Here is a 13,628-nt window from a genome sequence, read left to right as displayed (position 1 = left end):
CATCAGCAGTAAATTGAGTCGATCACAGCAGTTCTCGAGTCAACAGTACATTGAGTCGATCACAGCAGTTCTCGAGTCAAAAGTACACTGTTCCGAGGACAGCAGCTCTCACGTCAACAGTACACTGATCCGAGGACAGCAGCTCTCGTGTCATTAGTACATTGAGTCGATCAAAGCAGTTCTCGAGTCAACAGTACACTGTTCCGAGGACAGCAGTTCTCGAGTCAACAGTACACTGTTCCGAGGACAGCAGCTCTCACGTCAACAGTACACTGATCCGAGGACACCAGCTCTCGTGTCATTAGTACATTGAGTCGATCACAGCAGTTCACGAGTCAACAGTACACTGATCCGTGGACAGCAGTTCTTGAGTCAACAGTACACTGTTCCGAGGACAGCAGTTCTCACGTCAACAGAATACTGATCCGAGGACTCCAGCTCTTGAGTCAACAGTACACTGATCCGAGCGCAGCAGCTCTCACGTCAGCAGTACATTGAATCGATCACAGCAGTTCTTGAGTCAACAGTACACTGATCCGTGGACAGCAGTTCTCGAGTCAACAGTACACTGATCCGAGGACAGCAGCTCTCGAGTGAACAGTACATTGAGTCGATCACAGCAGTTCTCGAGTCAAAAGTATACTGTTCCGAGGACAGCAGCTCTCACATCAACAGTACACTGATCCGAGGACAGCAGTTCACGAGTCAACAGTACACTGATCCGAGGACAGCAGTTCTCGAGTCAACAGTACACTGATCCGAGGACAGCAGCTCTCGCGTCAGCAGTAAATTGAGTCGATCACAGCAGTTCTCGAGTCAAAAGTTTACTGTTCCGAGGACAGCAGCTCTCACGTCAACAGTACACTGATCCGAGGACAGTAGCTCTCACGTCAGCAGTACACTGATCCGAAGACAGCAGCTCTCACGTCAGCAGTACACTGATCCGAGGACAGCAGTTCTTGAGTCAACAGTACACTGATCCGAGGACACCAGCTCTTGAGTCAACAGTACACTGATCTGAGCACAACAGCTCTCGCATCAGCAGTACACTGAGTCGATCACAGCAGTTCACGAGTCAACAGTACAGTGATCTGAGCACAACAGCTCTCGTGTCAGCAGTACATTGAGTCGATCACAGCAGTTCTCGAGTCAAAAGTACATTGTTCCGAGGACAGCAGCTCTCACGTCAACAGTACACTGATCCGAGGACAGCAGCTCTCACGTCAGCAGTACACTGATCCGAGGACAGCAGCTCTCACATCAACAGCACACTGATCCGAGGACAGCAGCTCTCACGTCAACAGTACACTGATCCGAGGACAATAGCTCTCACATCAGCAGCACACTGATCCAAGGACAGCAGTTCTCGAGTCAACAGTACACTGATCCGAGCACAGCAGCTCTCGCATCAGCGGTACATTTACATTTATGCATTTGGCAGATGCTTTTACGCAAAGCGACTTACAGTGTATTTATTACAGGGACAATGCCCCTGGAGCAACCTGCCTTGCTCAAGGACACAATGGCGGTGGCTGTGGGGATCAAACCAACAACCTTCTGCTTACCAGTTCAGTGCTTTAGTCCACTACGCCATCACCACTCCATCTGCTGATCCGAGGACAGCAGTTCTCGAGTCAACAGTACACTGATCCGAGGACACCAGCTCTTGAGTCAACTGTACACTGATCCGAGCACAGCAGCTCTCACGTCAGCAGTACATTGAGTCGATCACAGCAGTGTGCGAGTCACCAGTACACTGAACTGAGAATTGCCTCTTTCGGACAGAATACTGAGAACTGCTGATCAGTGAGCTGCTGATGAGCATGCATGAACCGAGGACTTGAATGAGGGGGTGAAGCGTTTCAGTCAAGAGATGTAAACAAATTTTACTATTGAGTACTGTGCATGCAGATTATATCTGAAGTTGTGATGAGCTGGATCATGGTTAGTGTGAAAAAGGGTGAGTTGATTAAGTTTAATCACTTTTTATGCTTTAAACATGTGTAGAACATCCACGTTTGTATATCAGTCAATATTTGGTGCTTTAGGTGCAAAACTTTAATGTAGGATGTATTGTAAGATCACTGAATGAAATGCTGGTGACAAAAAACACCCTTATTATTTTAACTTAAATAAAAATTTATAATCAGAAATATGCCCTTACATAAGGCTTTACTGAACGCGTTTGTGCATGTATTCTACGACGCCGGCGTATTAGCGTTATATACAGTGACGTCATTATGTGATGACGTAAATGAACTGGTGAATCGGTTTTTTTAACCAGTTCATTGAAACGAACTATCCGAAAGAACCTATTCGCAGAAAAGGATCGGACTTCCCATCACTATTTGACATCAGAGACGGACCACTTCTATTAAAATGAAAGGGAGAAATTGGAACGCCCAACGGCCAAAGGATACAGAAAAGAATATCCCGCCTTACATGTAAAAGAGCCAATCACCTTTTAGAAACAGACCTGGCCTGTCAGTCAACTCGAGTATGCGCATGCGCTTTAGCTGAACCAGACTGAAAAATAGCGTTTTTAGCGTGATCTGATCTAAAGAAGCACAATTTGTGATACCATCCTTGTCAGATTTTACTGCTGAGATTAAACATGTTCTTTGATCGTAATCTTGACCAACCGTTTAGAAATGTCGGTCTTTCCCCCATTCAAGTCGATAGGAGCTGTACTTTAATGCCGCTTGTTTACAAAGAGAATAGCTGCCCAGCCTGCTCGGGAGCGTTCCAAAAATGGCCGCCGAGTGGACTGACTTGCCTTGAGAAAACTTTGGTTCACATTCAACCATTTTAAGCCCCGGATATTCCGCATCTTTACTCTGGCGCAATATGATCGACACAGGCCTCGCCGAATCAGAACTGCCAGTGAACAAGATTGACAGCCATTTTGTCCAATGAGCGTACGAGCTTCGGCAGCTATGGCGTCTGTGCCCCGTCTGCTGATTTGCAACCCGCCGAAACAGGATCGGTGAAGAAGGGGATATTCGATCGGTTCGCCATGGACTGTTCTAGGATCAGTGACGATTAAAAACGACTCTAACCATACAGCGGTAAGTAAGAATACTGTCAGCAACTTGTGTCTGATTAAAGGTTAGCGCTCTTACTCAGAACATTCAGAGTAAAACGGACCTTTGAACAATTTTGAGCACAATAAACGGTGGAATATCACGTTTCAAACGTCAAGGTGGCTTTGGCCTGTCTGACGGTTGATTAAAACAAGTAGATTATTTTTCCTCTTGAAGTCAGCACTGATTTATGTACTAAGCTATCTGTGCAAAGGGCTTTTATTCACATGCAGTAAATATAAAACCTACTCCTGTTCAAATGCATTTGTTGTAACCCAGTTTAATGTCTACCAGGTGATTGTAATGCTCAGTGTATGAAAGGAACATACAGTCGCGCGCTCTCACATGCACGCGCACTGAAAGTTCCTCTCGCCGCTGTAAAAAAAGAAAAACGTGACGTCAAGAATTCTAATGTTCGCACATCTGTTAAATGTGAAATATAATTCTGCATCATTTGCTTAGTAAAGTATAGAGTATGACAATAATTTTATAATAAATATCAAAAATCATTATGAAAATAAGATCAGAACTTGACCCCATTTACTTCCTTATTTCATGGTCTAATTAATCTGTGCTTTTTATTTGACAGTAAACAAAATGTCTGTTTTCATAATGTTATAATCAAAATATAATAACTTGCCACAATGTGATGTATATCCTTCTGTCACTAGAAAATTCGTCACATTTTGGAAGTAAAATGGGTTGCGAATGCTATTATTTGTTTACTTTTTTGTTGACTTATTGTTTTACTCATACATAATATTATATATATTTTATATAAATAGAACTTACATTTTCAATTTGTTCTTGTTTGTCAGATATAAAGTTACATAAAAAAAAAAAACTATCATCGTTGTGTCTGTAAGAGGGGAAAGATGGATCCGTCTGCAGGTATGCACATGTCCGCCATTTCCCAGAATAGTGATGTTGTCCACGTCTCTCTCGGTAACCCCATTATAACCATGTATCAGCCTCAACCTCAAGTGCAACCTCAAAACATCACACAAATCATCACACAGCATGTGGTACCTCAAGAAGTATGTCATGCCGTACCACACACGGTCCCATCACATGTCCAAATGGCATCTCACATCCAGACTCAGTCACATGTCCAGTCCGTGACACATCTACAGACCCCACCACAATGCCACATGGAAGCACAGGGCCATATCCCAACACAGGGCCACATATCTACTCAAGGTCAATCAGAGAGCCAGAGTGCACCGCCCCCTCAGGATGGTGCTGTTAACTCACTGCAGGTCCCTTTTGCAGAGGTAGCCTCTCTGCTGGACCCTAATATGAAGAGCTCAAAGGCCCGTAAGTATCATATCCATTACGATGAGGTGAAGAGGAGATTGGAACCACCTGAGAAGATGTCGCTCCGATCTCTGGCTGCCTACACGAGAGTCAGCCGAGGTCCGGCTAGTAAGAAAACCCTCTTGGAGTCCCTCAATGTTTTTGGTCTGTCACCAAGCACCAACACAGCAGTGTCCAGTTCTTTTTCTAAACTAACTGAAGGTAAGCCTGGACCATGCTCTAGCACAAGATAATATGAATTTTAAACACTAGGTTGCAGCAAAATAATTCTACATAAATTCCATTAGAATTTGACACTGAGAAGGAATTGCAAATGATGTGAATTTTGTTACTTGCAGGTGACACAGCAGCCCTTTGCAAAGACATGAAAGACTTTGCACTGCAGTATGTGGATTATGAGAACATGGCAAAACAGTTGCTTCCTGAAACAAACCAGGTTCAGCACTGGTCAAAAATCATTGAGACAAGGTAAAGCATTGGATTTAAACAGCATAGTGCTTATTTAGACTACAATTAGGGATGCACCAATGTATCTGCCGCCGATATTTATCGGCCAATTATTGACCAAATTAAAACCATTTTTAAAATCGGTTTTAAGCATGAAAACAATTAAATGAAAAAATGATGGTTCATCTATAATTAATTATCAACATACTTTGTAAAAACTCAATGAATTCAAATGCACAATCCAGAAATATTGATAAACACAGAATGTAGAAGGATTGACACTCCTAACATGTAATATAAAAAAAAAAATTCTTTCTCATTCTCAAATTAATGAGGAAAAACCATCGTTACAGACGTGACAGTTGTGAAAGTGGCACTTACCTATGTATGATGAGGTAAAACCATCCAAAACTCTTTGAAACCTGCAAACTTTGACTTCTGAAACATTGGTATGGTAGCCATAAAGGCTGCACGATTAATTGAGTTAAGATTGAAATCATAATATGGTCTTGCACTATTAATAAAGCTTAAAAATAGACTGCATTTGGTGCTTCAGTTAGCACTTCAGTCAGCATTGTCAGTCAGCAAGCAGCACCCTCTAGCGGTCTGGAAGGCATTATCCTTTGTACCATGAAAGAACTTAAAAGGGCGTTTTGTTCCTTTGGTTCAAATTCTTTATTTTTCCATAATGTGGTTGACATTTCTGTGGAATTGCCGAACATATGCATAATATTAATTTGTGGTGTTCTGTTATATACAGTACAAAATGTAAAATGTGTGTTCTGTAGTTTTGAACTGCAAAAAGAGAAGTACAAAAATTTTTTTAGAAGTACAAAATAACTTTTTTTTTCATATCAATCATCATGCTATGATATTTATTTATTTTATTTTTATTTATTTTTTTATTTTCTCCCCTTTTCTCCCCAATTTGGAATGCCCAATTCCCAATGTGCTCTAAGTCCTCATGGTGGCGTAGTGACACGCCTCAATCCAGGTGGCGGCGGACAAATCTTAGTTGCCTCCGCATCTGAGACCGTCAGTCCGCGCATCTTATCACATGGCTTGTTGAGCGCGTTACCACGGAAACATAGTGTGTGGAGGCTTCACTCTATTCTCCGCGGCATCCGTGCACAACTCACCACGCGCCCCACCGAGAGCGAACCACATTATAGCGACCACGAGGAGGTTACCCCATGTGACTCTACCCTCCCTAGCAACAGGGCCAATTTGGTTGCTTAGGAGACCTGGCTGGAGTCACTCAGCATGCCCAGGATTCGAACTCAAGCCTCCAGGGGTGGTAGTCAGTGTCTTTACTCGCTGAGCTACCCAGGCCCCTATTTCATTGTTTTTTAATATTTTAAATATTTTTATCTTCTATTTATCTTTCATTTTGGCTCTCAATAAAATTTTGGCCTGTCATATGTTCAACAGATCCAATCCATGTTCAATGGGAATTACTTGTTGTTAGAACAATACAAATTTTGTACCTCATTGTACATTTTTAAAACATAATTCCTGAGTAAACAGTGATCTGATGACAAAGTAAGGTAAGTGGCAGAATATCGTATCAGCTAATAGTTTTTTGTTAAAATCGGTAATGGGCAAAAATTGTCATATCGGTGCATCCCTAACTACAATGTTTAAAGCTGAAATGTGTAACTTCTGCAGTGTTAGGGGATCCATGGTTCTGGTTAGATTCAAACAGTTATTTTGGTTGCTTCTTGTGAAACAGGAACTATCTAGAGGAGATGCGGAAGATTTTCAACGCCCCTGTGAATAGCCGCTTGTTTTCCAACGTTACACACGGTCTCGGTAATGGAATGATGGACGTGGCTCTTGATATCATCGATAATGTAATCGATCGCCAAATTCGAATCCTCTCAGGGAACACAGACCCCAGACCTGAACCGCCAGTTAGAAGGATCCGGAAACGCAATCGCAAGCCCAAAACCGCCACCGAAGATGGTAAACCTAAAGAAAAGGGTAAAAGAGGACGGAAGAGAGGCAAACAGATGCGTCTGGATTCTGCTGTTCCAGAGGTTTCACAGTCCACGGAGATGGAGAGCAGTGTCTTAACCCTAGTCTCCGTAGGGTACGAAACCATATCAAGTGGACTTAACACCAACAATGCTGGTCTTGCATAATGCCATGTGCCAGAGCGGCACAGAGAGACACTGTGAATTTTGAGTGCTAAAATTTTTTGAAGAAAAGTTTAGTTTTATAATGTTAGACTTTTCACCTTATCTCAAGAGTGAATACTTTTTCTCTCAATCTGGTGAATCATGAAAGTAATATAGATGTTTGTCAGGTTGAGTGTCATTTACCTTGACCGGGATGTTTTGATTAAAACCTCACCAATGATTTGTTGCTCTCGACCTTTCGTTTTGTTGTTCATAGTGAAGAACAAATGTACACAGACAAGCACTATGTTGTATTCTGATAAAATGGATTGTAATATCAGTTTCTGTTAGCCTCTTTTTAGTATTTTATCTTAAATATGTTCTTTTGATTCGGTTGTACTTGATCTTACAATTTAGTAATTTAGTTTGAGTAAGAACATATCTTGTCTGATTTTTCGGACTATTTATTTTCTTTTTATGTCTGATGTGTATGTAAACGACTGCAGTCTACACACAATAGGTTTTGCAGATTGCTCATTAAAGCGTTACCTTTTTTAAGCACTTTGCATATTTATCAATTACTATTGCTCAGACATGACTGCTGCCTCAAAATGTGTGACTTGTTGAGGGAAGGTGTACTATTACTTTTCTAAGCAATCAGATGTTTTGCCTGGTGGACAATAAATTTGGCGAAAAATTCCATTTACTTGCGTTGGAGGAACCCAATCCAGAACATTGACCAGTAGGTAACCACCTAGCATCCTGAAAACCATCCTGAACATTGTAGAAATGTGTAACAAACACTTAGAACACATTACAACCAGCCACCACACCCTAGTATCGTGACGGTAACTTATGCACAGGCAAGCACCACGAATGTTTTCTTTAGGAAATGTGAACATCTTTTTTTTGTTGTTATTTATCATTTTTATATATCCTCACAAATATTAAAAATAGTCAGTTGTTTTTGGTTTCAATTATTTTGCTTAATCTGGTTCACCCAATTCAAAACCACCCATTTCAGCGGTGTTTTGTATTTTTACAAAAGACTCTCCCCACAAAGAAGCTTTTCTGTACCCCAGGCGGGCATGAAGAGAAAAACCACATTGTGTTTTTCAGATTTGTAGCTGAGCTTTTGTTTGTTTGTTTTTCCACTCTCTATTGTGCCCTCTGGGATATGTTTGACTCAGGTGTGCTGCAGTTCACAGTGTCACATACAGGTGGCTTGTCCACCTTGGGGCTTTGGTGAGACTGAGGATTTGGAGTGCAAGTGTAGGTCTGAATTGAAGCAGGTGGGGAGGAGAGACAGAGATTGAGGGGAAGAAAATAAACAAGCAAGGGAGTGCGGAGCATGCGTAACCAGTACTAACAGTAGTGACATCTCAAAACAGGTTGAGAACAAAAAAATCTTGACAAACATGGTACGGAATTGAAATTAGAAATAAAAATTAGTAAGATTTTAGAAAAGAAATGTAGCCTAGACTTTTGTGGTAATCTGGGATGTGAGCAGAGCTGAGAGAATTTAACAGGTCAACACAACATCATATAGACACATATGGACAGGATGGGAGTCAGTCGTCCACTGCCCAGCATACCCAACGGTAAGTAATAGCAGATGATATGGAAAGACTGAAAGGATGTACATTTTAATTAAATATGTTTATGAAAAACAAACTAGTTTTCTTTTCTCATAGATTCATTAAGTGCTGCAATAGAGGCCATTAGTGTGAGCACAGAATTTGTGGAGGAGGAACTAAAGCCGTATTTGGACGCAGTGCTGAATGTTGCCATTGAAAAAAGTGAGTACATATACACAGTACTAGTTGAGCACTTGTCTAACAAAAAGCAACCCCACTGAGCAGTATTTTGTTACTTAAGAAAAAAGAAAATACTGTATATTATGCCTTTATGAAGTAGTCTTCTGTATGATAAAGTAAAATCAAACCTCTGTTGATTAGTATGTGCTTCTCTTTGAACTGGTTAGATGTAGATTGTGCAGGCAATTTTTGTCATGCTTGAAAGCTGCTTTGAATGTATTGTAATGACACATTGGCTTTAGACATGCATGTAGGCATGCAATCATAGGTTATTACATGGCTGTCTGAAAAATTTGAATCTGATTGGTCAGTTGTGGCATCATACTGTCAAATATTTTTGTATAATGTTTAATTGACCACTGTCTCAAGCAACCGACTTCATACACAACTGTGCTAGTTTCATGTCTCTCATATCATTCTGCAATCTCTTTCTTCTCACATATTAAAATCATTTCAATTCAAAACAATATTTAATGTCTTTTTTATTTATGTGGCAAATAGCTGTTTAAAAAGCAGACAGCTGCACAATATACTGTAACAAAATAATCCCCTTACACTTCAAGCCAGAGTTTATTTTGCCATTATGACCGGCTGACTGTATATTATCGCTTACTTCTCACAGATCATCTGGGCACAGGTAACAAACCATATTTCATGTTGAGTAGGATGGCTATAGCAAGGATATCAGACCCCTGTGGATTTGAAAACAAACACTCTAATCCGCATTTGTCTCTGTTTAGAGCTATTAAGTGACAGGACCGATTAGCCAGACTGCTCACTTACACACGAGCGGCCAGGTGGCCAGCTGTGAGAGACAGTGTACTTGTGTACTTTACCCTGTACTTCATGAAAACATGCTTTAGAAATGCTCTTAAGTCGTGCATATATGTATGCATGCTCATTCTCTTTAACCCAGATTTTTGCTTTTATTTTATTTTTTTAAGGAGGGACAAATAGAACATTTATACACATTTTTGTGATATCAACATTATGCCACAAATGCTGTCGATTGAGCTTAATTTGTATTCAACCCGGAATATTCCTTTAACATTTTGGATAATTATATCTATTTGTTGTAGAGGATGGGTTGATTTGTATGTATCTTCATTCTTTTGGATGGCCTCCCATGCATGTTTTTCCTACCCTAGAGAAAGGCACAGCCCATCAGGTGGCAGAGAGTGGGATTCTGCCTGTTCTGGCTCAGATATTAAGAAGAAAGAGCACGCTCACCACTCACACAGCCAAACTGGTGGCTGAACTTGCCAGAGATGGTAAGAACATCGTTTTTTGAAGGAATGCAATGTGGGGGATGTAGCTTAGTGGTTAAAGATATGGGCTGGAAACCAGAAGGTTGCAGGTTCGAACTCTACTAGCGGCCATACATGAACCATTAAACCTGAGCAAGACACCTAACTCCAGGTTGCTTTGGTAGAACTGTCTCTTTAATCATTGTACTGTAAGTTCCTTAGGATAAGTGACACATTTGTAAATAATGCCAGATTTGCTCATAACAAAAGCCTTGAGATCCTGTTTTCTAAAGTAACTTCATACTGGTAGTTGAGGTGCTGGCTTGGAAATAGCCCCATACAATAACAAAAAAGTACCAAAAAGCACCATGCAACTAACATAGTGTTTAAGACATGTACCATGGTAGTACCATATAAATACCATGTTCATGATTATGATAATCATTCAGTACAATTTTATTACCATCCAAACCATCACTGTATCGTGGTACTGCTACAGTACTTTTTTTGTAGAGGCCAGAAACATACTTTACACAAGTATGTGAGCACAGACCCGTGCGTTTGGCCAACAGATTGCCAACGTGCAGTCCGGTCGAACATACTAAATAATGCGCGTTCTTGTGGTACTGTGGCGGTAATAAACCTCAGTACTCATGGGGGCGACAGAGTAATGTTATAACCATCCAATACCATCAGTGCTTAACATTAACATCCGCCCACCTGCCAAATGCGAGTAGAACACGGCAGTGGTGGGTAACTCCATCACTTTTACTAGCCACTTTGGCGGGTGACGTTTTCAGAGTTTTTCCTGCATTGAAATTTCTGTGAATGTCAGGTCCCCATCTAAGCAAATTGAATTGTATTCATCTAGCGTTCAGTGCATTTTAAGTGTTAAATATGCCTCTCATATCTGACATGCAGATCTGCACTGGGCAAATGGTTTTGTGCAAACCACCGCAGCCAACATCAGCGTGCTACAGAGAGAGGATAGCCAGAGCTCTAGGATAGCGAAAAGTGGAACATACATGAGTCAGTTGGGCTTCACTCAGTATTGCGGCGGAGACCACAGAACACATTTGTATTCTACAGAGAATATTCTACTTTAAATTGCTGTATGCAGGAAGTCAAACCTGTCAAGGTTAGACAGCCCCAACATTACAAACAACACTGATGAGGTAAAAAGACAACACTGTGCCATGCACCAACATCAATTACAAGGTGTTTTAAAATAGCAGGGTTCCCGAGAGTCCTTAAAAAGTCTTAAAATGTCTTAAATTCTGTTTTCTAAAATTGAAGGTCATAAAAAGTCTTAAATATCTTAAATGGTACAACAAAAGCCTTAATTATCATTTAAAGAGGTCTTAAATTTGGGGATGTAAAGACCAGAATCACGTAAAGACCAGAATCGCGCTATGGCCCTAATGTGACTATTAAACTTTAAAAGGCTATGATTTAATTTAATAGACGTACCGTCTGCGTGTGCTGCGGGTTTCAAAGTTAATCTATCAGACTTCATTTTTATTACAACTGTGAAAGTTGTAATTAAAGTTTCTAAATGAGTCAGTTTTTTTTTTTTTTCATAACAAATACTATAGTTAGTTATAGTAGTATAAAAAAAGACTATCTACATTGACCTAACCATGGTAATGAGGTTTACCTGTGGTTATTGCCTTCTTACAAATGCCACTGTTACACACTGGAAGAACAATGGTAAACATTAATAAAGACAAGTACAATTTAGACTGAAGCTGTTTAAAATCTGGACTTCCATGAATTATGGACAAATTATTGATGAAGTCTTCCTCCTGTTCTAACTGACCATGTTTGCCTTCAGATATTCCAAGAGATCACTTAAATCCTTAGGGCTGTGCCCAGCTAAACTCATTCTCGTTCAAATAAAATGTCTAAACAAATGCATGCAGTTACAGTCTCCGGTTACCTTTATTACTTTTTGTGGGGTGGGGGATTTTGACTAGTGAAAATGCTGAGTGGTTATTGACTTTGGAACACCACATTGGCTGATGAGCCAAAAAGTAATGGCAAGCCCTGGATAACATCACATGGTATTACATCCAATAATATCACTGTATCATGGTACTGCTACAGTTATTTTTTGTGAGGGCAGAAACATACCTTACACAAGTATATGAACGCAGACCCCTGCATTTGGCCAACGCATTGCCAACGTGCTGTCCGGTTGAACATACTAACATGCGTTCTTGCATTACTGTGGCGGTAACAAACCTCAGTACTCAGTGGGACGATAGAGTTATCTTTGGAAGTTTCTGCCATTACAGTAATTGACTTAAAAGGGATAACTCACCATAGAAGAGGAGAGTTCACATTAATGCTATACCGGCCCTTGGGGCAACGTTGAGAAAGCAGAGCGTACTTGTGTTGATTTATGAGTTGTGGTCTGATGCATTTCGGAACACAAAGACGCATGAAATCGTGCCTGTGTAGCTCAAAGTGTCTGTGTTCATATACTTGCATAGAGAATGTTTCAGGCTTAAGGGTAAGAAGATGGACCTTTTTTCACTGTAACTTCAGTCACTGTGACTGAAACCCAGCGTTAAAGAATTTTGTAATCTCTATTGATTACTTTTGTCTGTTCTTAGCTCCTGTAAGAGAGCAGTGCTTTGAGACAGGCATTGTGTCTGCACTTGTGACCTTATTGCTCAGCCAAGATCAGGACCTTCTCCTCCACGTTAGCCAGGCCATCGCCAGAATCTGCTATGACAGTAGTGAGTACAACTCCACAGATTGTCATTATATTTGTAGCACCATGCCTGAGGTGACAGACAGTGGCGCTGAAGCCCCCTACATTGGGTCTAGCAATGCCTATGATCTGTATCTTGACAATTCTGTCTTTTATGGTGCTAACCCTTAAATGTTTTTCTTGCCAGACTTGCAGCAGGAGAGATTCCTGAGGCTTGGAGTGGTCCCACGACTGGTATCAGTTCTTCTACAGCACAGTAGAAACGAGGCTCTACTGAGTTCTTGCTTGCTGGCCCTCTGTAACCTGGCCAACATGGGTGAGGAGGATGGCTCTATGCTCACCTGGGAGGAAGGCGCAAATTTCGGTGAGGGGGAGCGCGTGTTCCATGGCACCTCACGTTACTCTTTTGGTCTAACATCAGCCGTGACAGTGGTCAGACTGAAACAGTGGACTGACGGCCAGTACTCTGTGACAGTAGAAGTGCTTCAAAGATGCTCCACAATGCTGTGGGGCACAAACAACGGCCGGCAGACTGGGCACCGCTTACAGAACTTTCCCCACCTAGGCAGCTGCCCCAAGTTGTATAAAGTTATCAAATGCTCAGTGAAGAATATTCCAAGGAACTGCAATCTTAGGGCAGCAATGTTTCACACCCTCTTGTGAGGCTGAGTGTTTATGGTAGTGCTCTCGGACTAACGATATTAAAGGAATAGTTCACCCAAAAATGAAAATTCTGTCATTATTTAATCACCCTCATGTTATGATGACTTTCTTTCTTCTGCAGAACACAAAAGATGAATTTCTGAGGAATAACCTGGCCACTCTTGCATATAACAGAAGTGAATGAGGATTGGGATTGTCAAGCTCCAAAATGACAA

The 13,628-nt window shown here is 41.1% G+C and overlaps 2 protein-coding genes across 2 annotated transcripts; both read left to right on the top strand.

Moving 5' to 3' along the window:
- Positions 1-2,910: 2,910 nt before the first annotated feature.
- si:ch73-127m5.2 (uncharacterized protein LOC561202 homolog) lies at positions 2,911-7,208 on the top strand. The gene is made up of 4 exons (XM_051666662.1): positions 2,911-3,068; positions 3,902-4,601; positions 4,739-4,868; positions 6,580-7,208. The coding sequence occupies exons 2-4, from the start codon at positions 3,959-3,961 to the stop codon at positions 6,989-6,991; spliced, it is 1,185 nt and encodes a 394-aa protein (XP_051522622.1). The 5' UTR covers positions 2,911-3,068; positions 3,902-3,958; the 3' UTR covers positions 6,992-7,208.
- A 144-nt stretch (positions 7,209-7,352) lies between these two features.
- On the top strand, positions 7,353-13,433 carry si:dkey-21e13.3 (uncharacterized protein LOC100150043 homolog). Its single transcript, XM_051666664.1, has 5 exons — positions 7,353-8,568; positions 8,662-8,766; positions 9,933-10,055; positions 12,650-12,775; positions 12,938-13,433. The coding sequence occupies exons 1-5, from the start codon at positions 8,523-8,525 to the stop codon at positions 13,411-13,413; spliced, it is 876 nt and encodes a 291-aa protein (XP_051522624.1). The 5' UTR covers positions 7,353-8,522; the 3' UTR covers positions 13,414-13,433.
- Positions 13,434-13,628: the final 195 nt, after the last annotated feature.

Source organism: Myxocyprinus asiaticus, chromosome 32 (assembly GCF_019703515.2).
Source record: "Myxocyprinus asiaticus isolate MX2 ecotype Aquarium Trade chromosome 32, UBuf_Myxa_2, whole genome shotgun sequence".
Taxonomy (NCBI): Eukaryota; Metazoa; Chordata; class Actinopteri; order Cypriniformes; family Catostomidae; genus Myxocyprinus; species Myxocyprinus asiaticus.
This window is presented reverse-complemented; position numbering and strand designations above follow the sequence as displayed.

Bases quoted from the DNA above. Each gene is read 5' to 3' on its own strand.
- si:dkey-21e13.3 (XM_051666664.1), top strand. From the start codon at position 8,523: ATGGACAGGATGGGAGTCAGTCGTCCACTGCCCAGCATACCCAACG. The intron at 8,569-8,661 runs GTAAGTAATAGC...CTTTTCTCATAG, and splicing joins ACTGCCCAGCATACCCAACG to ATTCATTAAGTGCTGCAATA. The intron at 10,056-12,649 runs GTAAGAACATCG...GTCTGTTCTTAG, and splicing joins GGCTGAACTTGCCAGAGATG to CTCCTGTAAGAGAGCAGTGC.
- si:ch73-127m5.2 (XM_051666662.1), top strand. From the start codon at position 3,959: ATGGATCCGTCTGCAGGTATGCACATGTCCGCCATTTCCCAGAATAGT. The intron at 4,602-4,738 runs GTAAGCCTGGAC...TGTTACTTGCAG, and splicing joins TTTTTCTAAACTAACTGAAG to GTGACACAGCAGCCCTTTGC. The intron at 4,869-6,579 runs GTAAAGCATTGG...CTTGTGAAACAG, and splicing joins TCAAAAATCATTGAGACAAG to GAACTATCTAGAGGAGATGC.